Source organism: Oncorhynchus clarkii, chromosome 3 (genome assembly GCF_045791955.1).
Source record: "Oncorhynchus clarkii lewisi isolate Uvic-CL-2024 chromosome 3, UVic_Ocla_1.0, whole genome shotgun sequence".
NCBI lineage: Eukaryota > Metazoa > Chordata > Actinopteri > Salmoniformes > Salmonidae > Oncorhynchus > Oncorhynchus clarkii.
Window position 1 is genome coordinate 48,361,030 of NC_092149.1, and position 20,953 is coordinate 48,381,982.

At 43.1% G+C, this 20,953-nt stretch overlaps 1 protein-coding gene across 1 annotated transcript in view; it reads left to right on the forward strand.

The window, feature by feature from the left end:
• The window catches only part of LOC139405995 (inactive dipeptidyl peptidase 10-like), a 188,462-nt gene that overhangs the window by 73,623 nt on the left and 93,886 nt on the right, over window positions 1-20,953 (forward strand). Inside the window, exons 6-7 of the mRNA XM_071148451.1 lie at window positions 12,831-12,883; window positions 13,230-13,311. Coding sequence (XP_071004552.1) covers window positions 12,831-12,883; window positions 13,230-13,311 — 135 coding nt within the window. The remainder of the gene's footprint in view (window positions 1-12,830; window positions 12,884-13,229; window positions 13,312-20,953) is intronic.

The following is a 20,953-nucleotide window of genomic DNA, read 5'->3' on the forward strand; positions in this document are numbered from 1 at the left end:
CTCTCTTCCTCTTTCTCTCTCTCTCTCTCTGCCATACGCTCTGTCTCTCACACATTCTGGAACACACTCTAACTCCATCAAATCAACAAACTCAATCTTAAATATATGCATACTAGAGTACCATACAAGCTTGTGCACTACAAGGCACACATCTTGAAGTCAGCCAACTATACAGTGGGACTGTTGACCAAACACCCACACCATTCCGTGTGTACAGGGGCGGACTGGCCATCTGGCATTTGGGCAAACAAATTATGGGCTGGTCCATTTTTAGCCTCAAAGAAAAAAATGAGCTAGCGTGGGGGCCTCAAGACTGTAAACATGTGCTGTCATTACTCAAAACTTTTGTGGAAACCCATTGCGCTTAATATATCTGAATACAGTTACTTAAAGTGATGTTGTAGTTATTACTCAAACCGATGGAGTCACTGTGACTCTGTAAGGGGTTTGTTTGTTAGTGACAAAGACATAGTTGTTGAATTCAAACATTTTCAGTCCTTTGGCCACCAAGTGAGTTCCTAGGAAAATATTATCATTATAATTGTGTTCTTTATGACAATACGTTACATATCTCATCAGGCTTTATTCTGAGGCCTAGCTTTACCCTTATACAGTAGCCTGAAACTCATGGTTTACAGGCCACATCAGGCCTGCAAGTAGGGTTGCAAAATAAAAATAAAAAATATCCTTGTTGAAGGATTTCCAGTAATCTTCCAACTGGGATACTGGAAAACATGGGAAATATACCAGAATTTTGCATCCCTACTTGCAAATCACATTATTTTGGCTTGCAAAGTGATGTGTGATTCCTATCGGAATCCAGCTAGTTAGGATACCCAACAGTTGGAATTTATCTTCACCCGCAATCTGCATTCATTATGACTGCCAGGTTTAGGATTAGTGTGAGGAGACGACCTAAGCCAATTAAACTGGAACAAACATTTCAGTAACTGGTGCAAAACGTATTACTAAATGATTGGATTCGTTGTCTGTGTGTAGCGTAAGATAAATCAATCAATAACTCAATAGACATGCAAAAACACAGATATTAAAACAAATTTTAAAAATCTACTTACAGTAGAGTAAGCTAAGTAAAAATTTTGTTTTTTATCATAACTTAAAAACATTTAGTTGATGTGACTGAGCCGGTATTTACAGTATAATTCACGGTGCTCGGGGGCGGAACGACAAGTGATAAAACATTTAGTTGCTGGCAATTAACAGGTCACGTTCATTAATTAATATAGCAGTGGCCCTGTTTCCATCAGAAACGTGTAGATGCGAAATTAGATATGCAAATTACACCCTCTACTCTGGAAGGGATCAACTATGAGGATTACCGACAATGAGATTAATCTTAATGTATTTGCATATTTCCCGTGATTCTTGTGCGGGCTAAAAAAATAACTTCAGTTCACTGTGCAATCCCTTTCTTTTGCTGTGCAGTGTTATATTGTACGCTATAGAGGGACAAGCTCAGAATTGATTGTGAAAGATATGTAAAGAGGCTGTCATTTGTTCACTATATAATTCTATGTTCAGAACCCCTTTGGGCGTCTGCTGTATAAAAACAACTTCTGGACCCTTGAGAAATTGTTTAGTTGAGCAAACAGGGCAATACACGTGGTACAGCATGTTGGAATGAAAAGGAAGCACGGAATAATGTTGTTGCATTTGAACAAGTATGTCCACCATCAACATCAAACTAATCTTCATTAGATGCAAGAGATCCTGTATGTTCTCACTCTTCAAAAGTAATCTATGCTGACTGTTAATAACTACAAAATGTGTTATATACTTCAATTCTCTAAATCATTTTCACCAGTGTAGATGAAAGTTGTTGACCGAGTGCATTGAGGACATCTCTGGTAGTCTCACCTAGCTCGAGGATTACATGCCATTATCTCATTACTAAGGTATCCGAGAGCGATTAAACTTGATAAACACTCATAATCTCTGTGCATGTTTGTCAATTATGATAATAGGCTCTGTTTTCTATGCTGGTAAACATCTTGTAATGCTCTTGCATCTTGTAAATCCTCTAGTCAAGTCTATGTTGATCCAGTGCCTTGTGTTTGCAATGAAAATTTGCTAATAGATTCAAGCTAATCAGGTTGGAGTGGGTGGAGTACCTCACCAAACAAAGGTGTATAAACAGGATTTATGTTTACCCGTGGAGTATAATAATGAAGTCCATTGTTTACTTGACATGACGTAGATGATATGCTATTTGGGTGTCCTCTACAATTATTAAATCGCTCTGTAAGGAAATGGTGTTTTCTTTTGTTTGGGGACAGATCTAAGTCAAATGGACAACTGCACAATTATTTTGTCTCACATTGTTAAACCACAAATAGCCTATCACATCGCAATTGTATTTCTGACATTTTGGTGAGGGAAATAGATTAAGAATTCAGTTGCTTTGCAAGGAGAAAACTACTTAAGTCAGATACGTCCTCGTGATGGATAAAACATTGGCTAACATTGATGAAGTAGTCTTTGGCTCACTTCCTTCAAATGAACAAAGGCTGGACACGTAGTTCCTACCTTGCATAATCCCAAAATGCTGATATCCAAACAAATAAGCCTGGCGGGAATAAAGGATGTGATGCAAAGGAAGAGGAAGTGTAACGCTCGTCCTATTCTTCTGACGAGGAGTCGCAAGGATCGGACCAAAGCGCTGCGTGGTACATACTAGAACGAAGACATAACAAAGGAACTAAGGTCAGGAGATTCCGGCAGCACCGGACAGGCGGGAGATTCTGGCAGTGCTGGACAGGCGGGAGATTCCGGCAGCTCCGGACAGACGGGAGACTCCGGCAGCTCCGGACAGACGGGAGACTCCGGCAGCTCCGGACAGACGGGAGACTCCGGCAGCTCCGGACAGACGGGAGACTCCGGCAGCTCTGGACAGACGGGAGACTCCGGCAGCTCCGGACAGACGGGAGACTCCGGCAGCTCCGGACAGACGGGAGACTCCGGCAGCTCCGGACAGACGGGAGACTCCGGCAGCTCCGGATAGACGGGAGACTCCGGCAGCTCCGGACAGACGCGAGCACCTGTAGGGAGGAGACGGAGAGACAGCCTGGTGCTGGGGGCTGCCACCGGAGGACTGGTGCATGGAGGTGGCACCGGATAGACCGGACCGTGAAGGCGCACTGGAGGTCTCGAGCACCGAGCCTGCACAAACCTACCTAGCTGAATGATCCCCCTAGCCAGGCCAGTGCGGCGAGGTGTAATAGCCCGCACTGGGCTGTGCTGGCGAACCGGGGATACCATGCGTAGGGCTGGTGCCATGTACCCCGGCCCGAGGAGACGCACTGAAGACCAGATGCGCTGAGCCGGCTTCATGGCACCTGGCTCGATGCCCACTCTAGCCCGGCCGATACGAGGCGCTGCTATGTACTGCACTGGGCTATGCATGTGCACCGGGGACACCGTGCGCCTCACGGCATAACACGGTGCCTGCCCGGTCCCTCTCTCTCCACGGTAAGCACAGGGAGTTGGCTCAGGTCTCCTACCTGACTTAGCCACACTCCGCGTGTGCCCCCCCAAGACATTTTTGGGGCTGCCTCTCGGGCTTCCAACCGCGAGGCCGTGCTGCCTCCTCATACCGCCGCCTCTCCGCTTTCACTGCCTCCAGCTCAGCCTTGGGGCAGTGATATTCCCCAGCCTGTGCCCAGGGTCCCTTGCCGTCCAGAATCTCCTCCCATGTACAGGAGTCCTGCGATCGCTGCTGCTGCCCGTTACCACGCTGCTTGGTCCTTTGGTGGTGGGTGTTTCTGTAATGCTCGTCCTCTTCTTCTGACGAGGAGTCGCAAGGATCGGACCAAAGCGCAGCGTGGTACGTGTTCATGACGATATTTATTCAACTCAGAACACTAAAACAAAAATAACAACGTGAATGATACGAAACAGTCCTGTCTGGTGACATACACAAAGACAGAAAATAAACACCCACGAAACACAAGTGGGAAAAGGCTACCTAAGTATGATTCTCAGTCAGAGACAACTAATGGCACCTGCCTCTGATTGAGAACCATACCAGGCCAAATGCAAAAACAAAACATAGAAAACAGAACATAGACAACCCACCCAACTCATGCTCTGACCATACTAAAACAAAGTCATAACAAAGGAACTAAGGTCAGAACGTGACAGGAAGAAGGATAATCTATTAGAGCTATCTCATCAGGACCATTCGGGGGTCACAGGAACCCAAATAGTCCAATGGTGTGTGATTTAACAGGCCAAAAGCAGCACCTGAGGCCATAAACACTGTTATCACCGTATCCATATTCCCAAGCCCTCTAAATGGGTCTAGATTGGGTAGACCTTTGAGACTGAAGGGCCTTCACAGTGCTGGCACCTTGAGGGCCCATGCTATTATAGTAAATCTGAGGGAGCCAATGTGCTGTGAGGGCCCCGAATTGCTATGGTAACCTGAGGGACCCATACTGACTGCTGTACTGAGAGGGTCGCAGTGATCCTGTCATTGGGCGAACACTGTGCACAAAATATGACAAGTTAGCAAAAAATTATATGACACCGGTAGATTCAGGGATCAATTTGCTTTGATCCTCTTAGGGGTTCAGATGGCTCTTACATTCCTTGCACAAAATCTTCTGGAGTGGCTTATAGCCTAAAATAATTCACAACCTGGGGAGTTTTCTTCTTTCCTACCCTTCGCTTACAAATGGATCGATCCCAGTGGGGCTGGAGTGACAATTTAACTTGTTTTGGGGTGACCGTGCTGGGAAACTGCTTCACGGGTTCTCTCTGCTCTGTTGGTCCTAGGAGTTGCTTAAGTTTCTTTGCTGTATTTGATTAAAGCTCTTCTGTAACCCTTTCAGTACAGCTTGAGCAAAGTTGTGCATTAAGTGTGGTCATGTTCGAATAAGGGGAGTAAACTAGGCCTTTATTTTCTCAATGCAGACAAGGCACTTGTTCTGTAGACAGAACATTAGTAGGGCTGGGATGATACCAGTATCGCAATACTCATTAGTATCGTGGGAAGGAAACAAAACACAATGCGGATTTAACTTCTTTAGGAAAACAGCCCTAATGTTGGAAACAAACATCATTATGTTGTCACCCAGAGTCACATTTATTTATTTTCCAAGCTATAGGAAACAATATTTTGCGTACAGCAGGTACGTGTTTTAATTTTTGACATGGAAAACATATTGTTATACAGACCAAATGATTAGATACAGCAACAAACATTCACATGGAAATTATACTATCCTACTGTATAACACAGTAAACAATAGTATTAAACATGTTAAGCAGACAAGCAGACAAGCAGTACAAGCAGACCCCAAAAATGTAGGTGACAAAACCATTTTGTATCATATTTTACCCAGAGGCTGAAAGCACCCATTGTAAACCTTGCCATGCATTGCTCCATTAACTGGTCCACTGTACTCTTCTCTGAGGCAGTATAGAAGACCACCTAAACCTGTTTTGAGCCAGTCTACATATTTAATAGTTTGTTTTCATCTGTGGCTCCCAATCTCTCCCTGGCATGCACCACACACTGCCAGAGATGAGGAGATATCTCGGTAATATCCGGAAGTGTGATCTTCCAAACCTCTCCCATAAACCAGGAGAATCCATGTTTTCATTTGATTCAATCCGATTTGTATATCTAATAGGGGAGGACGGAGCGGGCGATTCACCTTGACTGTGGAATAGGAAGGAAGTAAAGGATGGTCGGTGTGTGGAAAATGTAATCATCAGATGATATTTGAAATTGTCACGCCCTAACCATAGAGAGGCCTCTGGGTTCTCTATGATGTGTAGGTCAGAGCGTGACTAGGGGGGTTTCTAGCGTTTCCATTTCTATGTTGGTATTTGTATGGTTCCCAATTAGAGGCAGCTGATTATCATTGTCTCTAATTGGGGATCATATTTAAGTTGCCCATTGTTCCCACCTGTGTTGTGGGATATTGTTTTCAGTTAGTGCCTTAGTGCGCTCTGTACTGGATGTTCGTTGTTGTTTACTTTGAAATAAAATATGCTATACGCACGCTGCGCCTTGGTCCGCTCCATTCGACGATCGTGACAGAAATGGAGGAACGTGGTGATGGAAATTGTCACTAATACGACATGGGCTTTTCATTGGTTTGGGCAGAGGCTGTTCCCTCTGTGTGGTTTTATACTCAACTTTTGCAGTGTGATTAGTTGTGTTTGACAAAACGTCTATGTCCCCAGAGCTGAGTGTACCACTCATATTCATCATCGAGCTGCAGCTCAAATTTGAGTGCAAAGGGAGTTGAAAATGTCAACCTCCTTGTTTTTGATTAAATCACCATGCTTACCAAAAATATCATTGTGCCCATGTGAGCTTCTCAGCTCTTCAAGGAATGTGGGGAGGGGCAACAATTTGAAACATTTGGAAATTGTCCTCTAACTGTACACATGATATGGAAACTGAGAGTTGATATTAGCCATTCTTATCATGATATACAGAGTAGGAAATGTAATCAAAGCTAGATATAAGTAGCACCTCAGAGAGAGCAAGAAGGTCAAAGTTGTATCCCACAAGCAGTAAAACATGTTTTGCCAAAGGTCAATGTGTGTTCGGAAGTAAAACTCCAACTGGAGGGAGCCAATAGGGTTCAAGTAAAAGTCACTGTGTCCATTCCTCTTTTTGTAAACAGTAATTTACCATTACTGGGAACAAGAGTCTGTGATTCTGCCGTTAATATTTCACAAAAGCTCATTACATACAGTTCCAAATGCTTACCTTGAATTTGTTTTAAAGAGACAACGCATCTTAACACTCAGGTGTTTTGCCTCCTAGCAAAGAATGTGTTTTCACAGATGTTTAACCCCTACCTGCGTCTCTGTTTCTCAGCAGCTAATAGCAACAGAGGGAACGGATACATTTGTCAAAGCCATTGGAGGTATACTCTCCACCCTCCCCTCACTCTGACATCACTCATCAACACTATTTCAGGAGTGAGGAGTGATTACTCATCAATCTCGCCACTATAACAGCCCCCACCAACGTCCGTCGTTGCCATCGTTGCCAGCTCCATCGAGCCCTTCCGCCTTCCTCGGGCGCTATGCATAATTCACTGTGGCGAAGTACGTTCTTTCCGAGTGAAGAAGAGCTTTTTAATTTGAGCTATCCATCCTCTGCCATGGCATCCCTGTTTTAAGACTCCTTTCTGCTCAAACAGATATATATGTTATTCTCCAAGTATATGTTATTCTGCAAATCATGTAAAAATGTGTCTGATGACTTATGCATATGTACATTGGATGGTGCCTTCATTGATCATGTCCCCGCTTATAAATATCGGGGCGTCTGGATCGACGAAAAGCTATCTTTCAAAAAGCATGTGATTGATTTAGTTGATAAATTAAGAATTAAAATCATCTTATTTTATAGATGTTATTATTTTATCATGCCTTTCATTAAATAGCAGAAAACAAATAATTCAGTTGACATTCATACCAGTTACAGACTATGGAGATGGAGATATTGTCTTTATGAATGCAACTGCCACTATATTGAAGCCATTAGCCCACTACGTTTTATTATGGCGATTGGTTTAGTGCACATCACTGCATTCTGTCTCAGAAAATAGGCAGGCCCTCTGTGGACTATTGTAGATCTATGCTTTGCACTCGTTTTGTTTATAAAGCATTCCTGCAGAAACCTCCGCTTTACCTTACCTCATCGTTAAATTACAGATTTATACACCTGATTGTTTTTTTACAATTATTTTTTACCTTACGTGTGGAATGACCTCTAGAGCACTTTAAAATAGGTGGAAATGGTGCCTCTAAGGCATTTCAGATGGCTGTTAGGGGACCTTTAAATCAAGAATGTGTCTTTTTAATGATTGTGTTTTGTTTTTCATGTACAGTGTCTTCAGAAAGTATTCATACCCCTTGACTTATTCCACATTTTGTTGTATTACAGCCTGAAATCAAAATGGATTAAAAAATATATATCACCCATCTATACACATTACCCCAAAACAAATGTTTGCAAATGTATTGAAAATGAATTACAGAAATATCTCATTTACTTACAGTACCAGTCAAAAGTTTGGACACACCTAGTCATTCAAGGGTTTTTCTTTATTTGTACTATTTTCTACATTGTGGAATAATAGTGAAAACATCAAAATTCTGTAACACATATGGAATCATGTAGTAACCAAAAAAGATTTAAACAAATGTATTTTATATTTAAGATTCTTCAAATTAGCCACCCTTTGTCTTGATGACAGCTTTGCACACTTGGCATTCTCTCAACCAGCTTCACCTGCTTTTCCAACAGTCTTGAAGCAGTTCCCACATATGCTGAGCACATGTTGGCTGCTTTTCCTTCACTCTGCAGTCCTAAACCATTTCAATTTAGTTAAGGTCGGGTGATTGTGGAGGCCAGGTCATCTAAGGCAGCACTCCATCACTCTCCTTCTTGGTCAAATAGCACTTACAAGGCCTGGAGGTGTGTTGGGTCATTGTCCTGTTGAAAAACAAATGATAATTCCACTAAGCACAAACTAGATGAGATGGCGTATCACTGCACAATGCTGTGGTAGTCATGTAGGTTCAGTGTGCCTTGAATTATAAATAAATCAGACAGTGTTACCAGCAAAACACCCATACACCATCACACCTCCACCTCTATGCTTCATGGTGGGAACCACACATGCGGAGACCTTCCGTTCACATACTCTGTGCCTCACAAAGACACGGCGGTTGGAAACAAACATCTCAAATTTGAACTCATCAGACCAAAGCACAGATTTCCACCCGTCTAATGTCCATTGCTCGTTTTTCTTGGCCCAAGGAAGTTTCTTATTATTATTGGTGTCCTTTAGTAGTGGTTTCTTTGCAGCAGTTCGACCATGAAGGCCTGATTCTCGCAGACTCCTCTGAACAGTTGATGTTGTTATGTGTCTGTTACTTGAACTCTGTGAAGTATTTATTTGGGCTGAAATTTCTGAGGCTGGTAACTCTAATGAACTTATCCTCTGCAGCAGAGGTATCTCTGGGTCTTCCTTTCATGTGGAGGTCAGCATGAGTCAGTTTCATCATGGCGCTTGATGGTTTTTGCGACTGCACTTTCAAAGTTCTTGAAATTTTCCGTATTGACTGACCTTCATGTGTGAAAGTAATAATGACTATCGTTTCTCTTTGCTAATTTCAGCTGTTCTTGCCATAATATGGACTTTTTCTATTACCAAACAGGGTGTCACGTTCGTTATAAGGATCAGATCAAGGTGCAGCGGGGTATGCATACATTCTTATTTATTAAAAGAATGAACACTGAACAAACTAACAAAATATCAAAACAAACAATGAAGCTATACAAATGAGTACTGACAGGCAACTTCACATAGACATACAAAACCCCAAGACATACAAAAACCCTAGACATAGAAAACTAGCGTACCCACCCTAATCACATCCTGACCTAACCAAAAAATATAGAAAAACAGAGATATCTAAGGTCAGGGTGTGACAGTACAGGGACCGGTACAGGTGACACCGGGCTGATGACACACACCTCAGGGAGAGTGCGAGGAGTTGGCACAGGACGTACTGAGTTGTGAAGGTACACTGGAGACCTGGTGTGTATAGCCGGCATCAATTGTTCCGGGAACTTTAACACACATTTCAGGACGAGTACAAGGAACTGGCACAGGTGGCATCGGACAGCTAACACGCTCCTCAGTGCGAATGCGGTGCATACTACGCCAAACAAACATCTCTCTCTCTTCACTCTCCTCCAATTTGATCAACAACTCCTCGAAGGTCTCTAACTCTCCCCTCCGTTCACTTTCCTCCAATTTGTCCAATAACTCCTCGACAGTCTCTGACTCACCCCTCAACTTTGCCGACTGCTCCATGTTCCCACCCCCTCAAAAATCTTGGGGTTTCTGTGGCCTACCTCCCCGACATCGTTGCTGTCCTCTCATGCTCTTAGGCCAGGATTTCCTCCCAAGTCCAGGATCCCTTCCCATCCAGGATCTCTACCCAAGTCCAGGATTCTTCCTCCTCCTGGGCACGCTGCTTGGTCCTTTGTTGGTGGGATCATCTGTCACGTTCGTTATGAGAATTGGACCAAGGCGCAGCATGGTATGCGTACATTCTTATTTATTAAAATAATGAACACTGAACAAACTAACAAAATAACAAAACGAAACGCTATACAAACGAGTGCTGACAGGCAACTACACATAGACATACAAAACCCCTAGACATACAACACCCCTAGACATACAAAAACCCTAGACATACAAAAACCCTAGACATACAAAAACCCTAGACATACAAAACTAGCGTACACACCCTAGTCACACCTTGACCTAACCAAAATATATCCAAGGTCAGGGCGTGACATAGGGATATCTTCTGTATACCATCCTACCTTGTCACAACACAACTGATGGCTCAAACACATTAAGAATTAAAGAAATTCCACAAATTAACTTTTCACAATACACACCTGTAAATTGAAATGCATTCCAGGTGACTACCGCATGACACTGGTTGAGAGAATGCCAAGGGTGAGCAAAGCTGTCATCAAGGCCAAGGGTGGCTACTTTGAAGAATCTCACATATAAAATATTTGTTTATTTGTTATTTATTAAACACTTTTTTCAGTTATTACATTCCATATGTGTTATTTCATTGTTTTAATGTCTTCAATATTATTCTAAAATCGTGGAATGAGTAGGTGTGTCCAAACTTTTGGCTGGTACTGTACGTTTTCACACGCCTGAGCAAATACATGTTTGTGTCGCCTTTTGCAAAGACTACAGCTGTGAATCTTTATTGGTAAGTCTCTAAGAACTTTACACACCTTGATTGTACAATATTTGCACATTATTCTTAAAAAAAATACTTCAAGCTCTTTCAAGTTGATTGTTGATCATTGCTAGACAGCCATTTTCAAGTCTTGACATAGATTATCAAGATGATTTTAGTCAAAACTGTAACTAGGCCACTCAGGAACATTCAATGTCTTCTTTTTCAGCAACTCCAGTGTATATTTGGCCTTTTGTTTTAAGTTATTGTCCTGCTAAAAGGGGAACTTGTCTCCCAGTGCCTGTTGAAAAGTAGACTGAACAAGGTTTTCCTCTAGGAAAACCAGCATACCCATAACATGATGCACCCACCACCATCGTTGAAAACATGAAGAGTGGGGCCTCCCGAGTGGCGCAGCGGTATAAGGCACTGCATCGCAGTGTTGTGGCGTCCCTAAAATCTCAGGCTGTGTCACAACTGGCCATGACCGGGAGTCCCATCATCGTGCTTTAGCGACTCCGTTTGGCGCCTGCAAGCTGACTTCGGTCGTCAGTTGAACGGTGTTTCCTCTGACACATTGGTGCAGCTGGCTTCCGGGTTAAGCGAGTGGTTGTTAAAGACCGCGGTTTGGCGGGTCATGTTTCGGACGACGCATGACTCAACCTTCGCCTCTTCCGAGCCCATTGGGGAGTCACAGCGTTGAGAAGATTGTATTTACGAAATTGGGAAAAAAGGGGCTACAAAAATAACAGTGGTACTCATTTCAATTTGTTGGATTTCCCCAAACATAACGGTTTGTATTCAGGACATAAAGTATGTTTCTTTGCCATATTTTTGTAGTTTTACTTTAGTGCCTTATTGCAAACAGGATGCAGGTTTTGGAAATGTGTTTTATTCTGTAGAGCCTTCCTTCTTTTCGCTATGTCATTTAGATTAGTATTGTGGAGTAACTACAATGTTGTTGATCCATCCAAATTGTTTGCCTATCACAGCCATTATACTCTCTAACTGTTGTAAAGTCACCATTGGTCTCATGATGAAATCCCTGAGTGTTTTTCTTCGTTTCCGGCAACTGAGTTAGGACGGACACGGGTCTCTTTGTAGTTACTGTGTGTATTGATGCACCATCCAAAGTGTAATTAATAACTTGACCATGCTCAAAGGGATAGTCAATGTTTTTTTTAGTTTTTTTTTTACCTGTCTACCAATAGGTACCCTTCTTTGCGAGGCATTGGTGTACAGAGATGAGGTAGTCATTCAAAACTCATGCTAACCACTATTATTGCTCACAGAGTAAGTCCATGCAACTTATTATATGACATTTTTACTCCTTAACTTATTTAGGCTTGCCATAACAAAGGGTTTAAATACTTATTGACTCAAGACATTTCAGCTTTTCATTTTTTATTCATTTGTAAACATTTAAAAAAAACAGATCCATTTTGACATTTTGGGGTATTGTGTGTAGGCCAGTGACACAAAATCTCAATTGAATACATTTTAAATTCAGGTTGTAACAACAAAATGAGGTAAAAGTATTTCTCTGCACAGTTTGCAATGCATTTGCCATACAGTACAATAACACTCCTGTCAGATAATGTTTCTTGGTCTATATTTGAACTATGTGGAGCATGTCATCATTATGAAACACTACAACATTGAGGCTGTTTCCTTCCCCGTGTACATTCAGACCGAATGCTATTATCATGTAAGGCACAGCTTCTCTAGGGGAATCCAGACAGATTTACTCACACCCCAGACCATTTGGATTCTCTCTCTCTCTCTCTCCTCTCTCTCTCAGGCTTTCAGACCCGAAGTCATGGGGGTTCCATGATCGGTTTCTCAGATGGAATTAAAATGTCTCATCTCGCAGCTGTCAACCATGCAAATCACATTGTCCACATAATCTATTTGTGAAAACAGCTACTGGTCTATTCTATTTGATGCCTTTCTCTGCCTGCTTTTATGATGTTTTTATCAGCCAAACTGCCTCCATCGTTAATGTTTTGTGCAGTAATCTCCTCTTTCTTTTCTCTCTTTTGTTCTAGGTTTACCGCCATTCATACATGGCCTCATATAGTATTTATAACATCCACACAAGGTATGTTTCATGTGCTTGTTTACCATGTGTTTGTCTACTTGTCAAGACAATCTCTTCTAAGGCAGTTTATCTGAGGTGGATGCTAAGAGCCTGGTGAATCCACAACAAACAATGAAATTCAATATTTTGTCAGTCATGACCTTTTAAATGTCAATATTTATGATAAAACATTGTTTTGAAGTGGGCTTTTTTACATTTGACCTCGTAGTCATTTAGCAGATGCTCTTATCCAGAGCGACTTACAGTTAGAGTTACCAGTGTATCCGGAAGTTAAAGGTGTATCAATGTAAATGCCTGCCACTGCTCTATGTAGCAGTCTTACTGGTTACTTACTGTTGTTTTTCAGGGAGGTATGGGAGTTGGACCCTCCGGAGGTGCTTAACTCTGTTCTGCAGTACGCTGAATGGGGAGTGCAGGGCCAGCAACTGGTAAGTCAAAGATGAGCTGCCACTCCTACATGCAACCCTCCCATATCACACCTGTTACCATTGGGAATAATGCAATAGGCATATTTTGTGATTTTTCACGTGCCCGGAAGAAGGGTGGTTAAAGTCACAATCCTATATCACATTCCTTTTGAATATTACTCCAACTAGGAAGTTTGCATTCTTGGCGTAATGGCTAACGTACTGGGTTGATAGTCGGTAGACCCAGGTTTGAGTCACAGGCGGGAAAAGAACTCTAGACCACCTTTACTCCACACACGGAGATGTATACTGTACAAAACTCTCACCCGCCCTCCATTTGGCAAATGTGACCATAATTCTATCCTCCTGATTCCTGCTTACAAGCAAAGCTAAAGCAGGCAGTACCTATGACTCGCTCAATACAGAAGTGGTCAGATGACGCGGATGCTACGCCACAGGACTTTTTTGCTGGCACAGACTGGAATATGTTCTGGAATTCATCCAATGACATTGAGGAGCACACTACCTCAGTCATCGGCTTCATCAATAAGTGCATCGACGATGTCGTCCCCACAGTGACTGTACGTACATATCCCAGCCAGAAGCCATGGATTACAGGCAAAATCTGCATCAAGCTAAAGGCTAGAGCTGCCACTTTCAGGGAACGAGAGACTAATCCGGACACTTATAACAAATCCGCTATGCCCTCAGACGAACCATCAAACAAGCAAAGTGTCAATACAGGATTAAGATTGAATCCTACTTACACTGGCTTTGGCGCTCGTCGGATGTGACAGGGCATGAAAACTATTAAAGACTACAAAGGGAAACCCAGACGCGAGCTGCCCAGTGACGCGAGCCTACCAGATGAGCTAAATGCCTTTTATGATCGTTTTGAGGCATTGCAACACTGAAGCATGAACGAGAGCACCAGCTGTTCTGGATGACTGTGTGATAACGCTCTCGGTAGCCAATGTGAGCAAGACCTTTAAACAGTTCAACATTAAGAAAACCGTGGGGCCAGACAGATTACCAGAACGTGTACTCAAAGCATGAGATGACCAACTGTCAAGTGTCTTCACTGATATTTTCAACCTCTCCCCTCTGTAATTCCTACATGTTTCAATCAGACCACCAAAGTCCCTGTGCCCATGGAAGGGAAGGTAACCTGCCTAAATGATTACCGCCCCTTAGCATTCACGTCGGTAGCCATGACGTGCATTGAAAGCCTGGTCATGGCTCACCTCAACAGCATCCTCTAGGACACCCTAACCCTCACAATCTCACTCCACACTGCCCTTTCCAACCTGGACAAAAGGAACACCTATGTAAGAATGCTGTTCATTGACTATAGCTCAGCTTTCAACACCATAGAAAGCCCACAAAGCTCATCACTAAACTAGGGACCCTGGGCTTAAACACCTCCCCCTGCAACTGGATCCGGGCCGCCCCCAGGTGTTAAGGGTAGGAAACCACACGTCTGTCACGTTGATCCTCAATGCTAGGGCCCCTCAGGGGTGTGTACTTAGTCCCCTCCTGTACTCCCTGTTCACCTACGACTGTGTGGCCAAACATGACTCCAACACCATCATTAAGTTTGCTGACGACACAACAGTCACCGAAAACGATGAGAAAGCCTATAGGGAGGAGGTCAGAGAACTGGCAGTGTGGTGTCAAGATAGCAACCTCTCCCTCAATGTGAGCAAGACAATGGAGCTGATCGTGGACTACAGGAAAAGGCGGGCAGAACAGGCCCCCACACCAACGGGGCTGTAGTGGAGCGGGTCGAGAGTTTCAATTCACCAACGAGTCCCACATCACCAATGAACTATCATGGTCCAAACACACCAAGACAGTTGTGAAGAGGGCACGACAAAACCTTTTACCCCTCAAGAGTCTGAAAAGATTTGGCATGGGTCCCCAGATCCTCAAAAAGTTATACAGCTGCACCGTCAAGAGCATCGTGACAGGTTGCATCACCGCCTGGTATGGCAACTGCTCGACATCTGTTCATAAGGCGCTACAGGAGCTAGTGCGTATGGCCCAGTACATGGGGCTTCCTGCCATCCAGGACCTATATAATAAGCGGTGTCAGAGGAAAGCCCATACAATTTTCAGACTCCAGTCACCCAAGTCATAGACTATTTTGTCTGCTACCACAAGGCAAACGGTACCGGAGAACCAGGTCTAAGACCAAAAGGCTCCTTAACAGCTTCTATCCCCAAGCCTTAGGACTGCTGAACAATTAATCAAATGTTCACCGGACAATTTACATTGACACCCCCCCCCCCCAATTTGTTTTGTACACTGCTGCTACCCACTGTTTATTATCTATCCATAGTCACTTGTACCCTATCTACATGTACAAATTACCTCAACTAACCTGTACTCCCGCACACTGACTCGGTTCCGGTACTCCCTGTAAAAAAACTTGGTATTGTTATTTTATTGTGTTACTCTTTATAATTGTTTACTTTAGTTTATTTGGTAAATATTTTCTTGACTCTTTTTGAACTGCACTGTTGGTTAAGGGCTCGTAAGTAAGTAAGCATTCAATCAATGAATCAAATGTATTTATAAAGCCCTTTTTGCATCAACCGATGTCACAATGTGCTGTACAGAAACCCAGCCTAAAGCCCCAAACAGCAAGCTATGCAGATGTAGAAGCACATTGGCTAGGAAAAACTCCCTAGAAAGGCCAGAACCTATGAAGAAACCTAGAGAGGAACCAGGCTCTGAGGGGTGGCCAGTCCTCTTCAGGCTGTGCCGGGTGGAGATTATAACAGAACATGGCCAAGATGTTCAAACATTCATAGCTGACCAGCAGGGTCAGATAATGATAACCACAGTGGTTGTAGAGGGTGCAACAGGTCAGCACCTCAGGAGTAAATGTCAGTTGGCTTTTCATAGCCGATCATTCAGAGTTAGAGACAGCAAGTGCGAAGAGAGAGTCCAAAACAGCAAAACAGCTACCTTGTCAGCTACCTTGTCAGGGCATGGTCCTAGGGCTCAGGTCCTCCGAGTGAAGAGAGAGCGAAAAATAAATAGAAAGAGAGAGAGAATTAGAGGGAGCATACTTAAATTCACCCAGGACACCGGATACGACAGGAGAAATACTCCAGATATAACAGACTGACCCTAGCCCCCCAACACATAAACTATTGCAGCATAAATACTGGCGGCTGAGACAGGAGGGGTCGGGAGACACTGTGGCCCTGTCCAACAATACCCACGGACAGGGCAAACAGGCTGGGTATAATCCCACCCACTTTGACAAGGCACAGCCCCCACACCACCAGAGGGATCTCTTCAACCACCAACCTACTACCCGGAGACAAGGGCAGAGTATAGCCCACGAAGATCTCCCCCACGGCATGAACCCGAGGGGGGCGCCAACCCGGACAGGATGATCACGTCAGTGACTCAACCCACTCAAATGACGCACCCCTCCTAGGGACGGCAGGGAAGAACAACAGTAAGCCAGTGACTCAGCCCCCGTAATAGGGTTTAGAGGCAGAGAATCCCAGTGGAGAGAGGGAAACCGACCAGGCAGAAACAGCAAGGGCGGTTCGTCGCTCCAGTGCCTTTCCGTTCACCTTCACACCCCTAGGCTAGACTACACTCAATCATAGGATCTACGGTAGAGATTAGTCTTCAATAAAGACTTGAAGGTTGGGACCGAGTCTACGTCCCTCACATGGGTAGGCAGACCATTACATAAAAATCGAGCTCTATAGGAGGAAGCCCTACATCCAGCTGTTTGCTTAGAAATTCTAGGGACAGTAAGGAGGCCTGTGTCTCTTGACCGTAGCGTACGTGTAGGTATGTACGGCAGGACCAAAAGAATGACAGTTAGGAGCAAGCCCATGTAATGCTTTGTAGGTTAGCAGTAAAACCTTGAAATCAATCCTAGCCTTAACAGGAAGCCAGTGTAGAGATGCTAGCACTGGAGTAATATGATCAAATGTTTTGGTTCTAGTCAATATTCTAGCAGCCGTGTTTAGCACTGACTGAAGTTTATTTAGTGCTTTATTCAGTTAGCTGGAAAGTAGAGCCTTGCAGTAGTCTAATCTAGAAATGACAAAAGCATGGATACAGTTTTCTGCCACATTTTTGGACAGAAAGTTTCTGATTTTTGTGATGTTACGAAGATGCAAAAAAGCTGTCCTTTAACTATTCTTGATATGTTCGTCAAAAGAGATCAGGGTCGAGAGTAACGCTGAGGTCCTTCACAGTTTTATTTGAGATGATTGTACAACCATCAAGATTAATTGTCAGATCCAACAGAATATCTCTTTGTTTCTTGGGACCTAGAACTAGCGTCTCTGTTTTGTAAAAGTAAAACAATTGCTGCCATCCACTTCCTTATGTCTGAAGCACAGGCTTCAAGGGAGGGAAATTTTGGGGATTCACCATGTTTCATTGAAATGTACAGGTGTGTGTCATCTGCATAGCAGTGAAAGTTAACATTCCGAAAGACATCACCAAGAGGTAAAATATATAGTGAAAACAATAGTGGTCTAAAACGGAACCTTGAGGAACATCAACATTACAGTTGATTTGTCAGAAGTCTCCATCCACAGAGACAAACTGATATATTTCCGACAGATAAGCTCTAAACCAAGCCAGAACTTGTCCGTGTAGACCAATTTGGGTTTCCAATCTCTCCAAACGAATGTGCTGATCAATGGTATCAAAGCAGCACTAAGGTCTAGGAGCACGAGGACAGATGCAGAGCCTTGGTCTGACGCTATTAAAAGGTCATTTACCACCTTCACAAGTGTAGTCTCAGTGCTATGATGGAGTCCAAAACCAGACTGAAGCATTTCGTATACATTTTTCTTCTTCAGGAAGGCAGTGAGTTGCTGCGCAACAGCTTGAATTTATTTTGAGAGGAATGGGATATTCGATACAGGCCGATAGTTTATATTTTCTGGGTCAATATTTGGCTTTTTCAAGAGAGGCTTTATTACTGCCACTTTTAGTGAGTTTGGTACACATCCGGTGGATAGGGAGTCATTTATTATATTCAACATAGGAGAGCCAAGCACAGGAAGCAGCTCCTTCAGTAGTTTAGTTGGAATAGGGTCCAGTATGCAGCTTGAAGGTTTAGAGTCATTTAACGGTAAGGTCTACACTTGTTGTATTCGGTGCACGTGATAAATAAATCTTGATTTGATTGGGTTGATAGTCGGTAGACCCAGGTTTGAGTTCCAGGCGGGGCTACCCCCCGAACTTGCAATATTCTGCATTTACATACCCCAGTGTTGAAAGTAACTGAATATAGTCCTTGCCTACTGAGGGTTATGTCACCTATTTGTTTGGAAGTTTTTGGGTACTGCTTGAATAAACTACAAATAAGTTGCTTTAACAAGTGTTGCCCGTGGCCTGAAATGTATGTGCAAAGGAATAGGACAGGTTGCTTTGCCCAGGATCAACAGTTTAAAATATTTTTGATTGTATATTTTTTGAAACGCTGTTATTTCTTTGTTTAGCCTATGGGGTGATTTTCACCCGTAGGATTTTCCCCCTCTTCCTCGTGTAATTGCTTTGTTCGACTTAATTGTTCTCCAATTTAATCCCTGCATGGAGTGCATTCTGAACTTTTAATTAGACGGTGTTTTGATTATGTTGCGGTTGAAAGTGAATCATGTTTCTCATTAAAGTGGCAACAGTAGAGTATGACTGTTGTCTGCTATTGCATCCCTGTCATGTTTGTCTTTCTTACATGAACATTTATGTTCAAGTTAATTAAAATGTAAAGCCAGAATGCATAGATAATATCCACTCCGTCTCCTGTATTGGCTTTGAAGGTCTGCCAAGTTACCTGGCCTTCAAAACATTTGCATCAAAGTATTAATTTGATGCTTTTAGTCACAGAACGATGTTGTGGACATACAAACATGTTGACAGCTTTCAGTCAGATTATTCGAGAACATGATATTTGATTAACATGACAATCAGTAGTGACATGCCAAGCACACCTGAAACAACCTGCACTAATGTGACATTCAGTATGCCATGTAAATGTGGACCATTTCTTCCAAGTCAGAATATTTCTCTCAAATCTGCTCATTTTCTAGTGCTTTGTGGTGAATCCACGGAGCAGGATTAACCACAGTGCCAAGCTAGTAGTGGCAGCAGGGTCCTTCTACCCCAGCCCCATCTCCTTTGGAAGGCTTCTTTGAACTTCTTCGTACAGCTGCTCAGACACAGCTCTGGTGGGCTCATCTGCATTGGATCTCACTTCTGACACCAAATGTTATGTTGGGTGTCATGTGGACATGTCACCATCCATTTGTAACTATACACGGCTTTGTGAAAGGCCGGCCTAAATCCAGCTATCAAAGCACAGCATTCTAAGCAGGTTGATTTGGAATGTCAAATGACTCTCACATTGTACTCCAGTTCATTTTCGAAATACAGAATCATTCAAACTAGATGATAATACCTTTTCATTTGTTTGCTTTAGACAGATGGGGCACTGTTTGTGGACAGCTAACAGGCTTAAGTATTAGAGGTTTCTTGTCTGCAATTGTAACATTTGGTGTGGCTATTTAGGCTTAAATCAAACTCACCTCCATTAGAGGGCCATTACAGTGATGAGAGGTGAGGCAGACAGATATGCAGGCATTCGGGGCTCTCGAGTCGCATAAGCTTCATCGTTAGCCACAATTTGATCTTATAAATACATGACACTGCTAGTATATATTGGATAGGATGCCAGTTCTGTGAGTTGTTTTGTTGTGTAGACTAGATATTGCATTGACAGCATCCTTAAAGTGAACTAGCTATCAACACAAACTCAAGCCCAAAACACAAAACATACATAGAAATGTTATGATAGCACTTCCTATTTCCAAACCGAAAATCCTACCCGTCTTATTGGACAGCTAGTTTCAGTCTTTAGTGAAGCAGATCAAATCAAATTGTATTGGCCACATACACATGTTTAGCAGTGTAGCGAAATGCTTGTGTTCCTAGTTCCAACAGTGCAATAATACCTAACAATTGACAACAATACAAACACATCTAAAAGTGAAATAATGGAATTAATAAGAAATATATCAATATTAGCTTGAGCGATGTCGAAGTAGCAAAATACATTAGAATAGAATAAAGTATATACATATGAGATGAGTAAAGCAGTATGTTAACATTATTTAAACGTTGTTAATTTGACTAGTGTTCCATTATTAAAGTTGCCAGTGATTCCAAGTCTATGTATATAGGGCAGCAGCCTCTAAGGTGCAGAGTTGCGTAACCGGGTGGAAGCCGGCTAGTGATGGCTATTTAACAGTCTGAGGGACTTGAGGGTGGACCATTTCAGTTTGTCAGTGGTGTGTACGACGAAGAACTTGAAGCTTTCCAACTTCTCCACTGCAGTTCTGTTGACGTGGATAGGGGCGTGGTCCCTCTGCCATTTCCAGTTCACGATCAGCTCCTTTGTTTTGTTGACGTTGAGTGAAAGGTTATTTTCCTGGCACCACTCTCCCAGGGCCCTCACCTCCTCTCTGTAGCCTGTCTCGTCATTGTTGGTAATCAAGCCTACTACTGTTGTGTCGTCTGCAAACTTGATGATTGAGTTGAAGGCGTGCGTGGTCTCGCAGTCATGGGTGAACAGGGAGTACAGGAGGAGGCTGAGCACGCCCCCTTGTGGGGC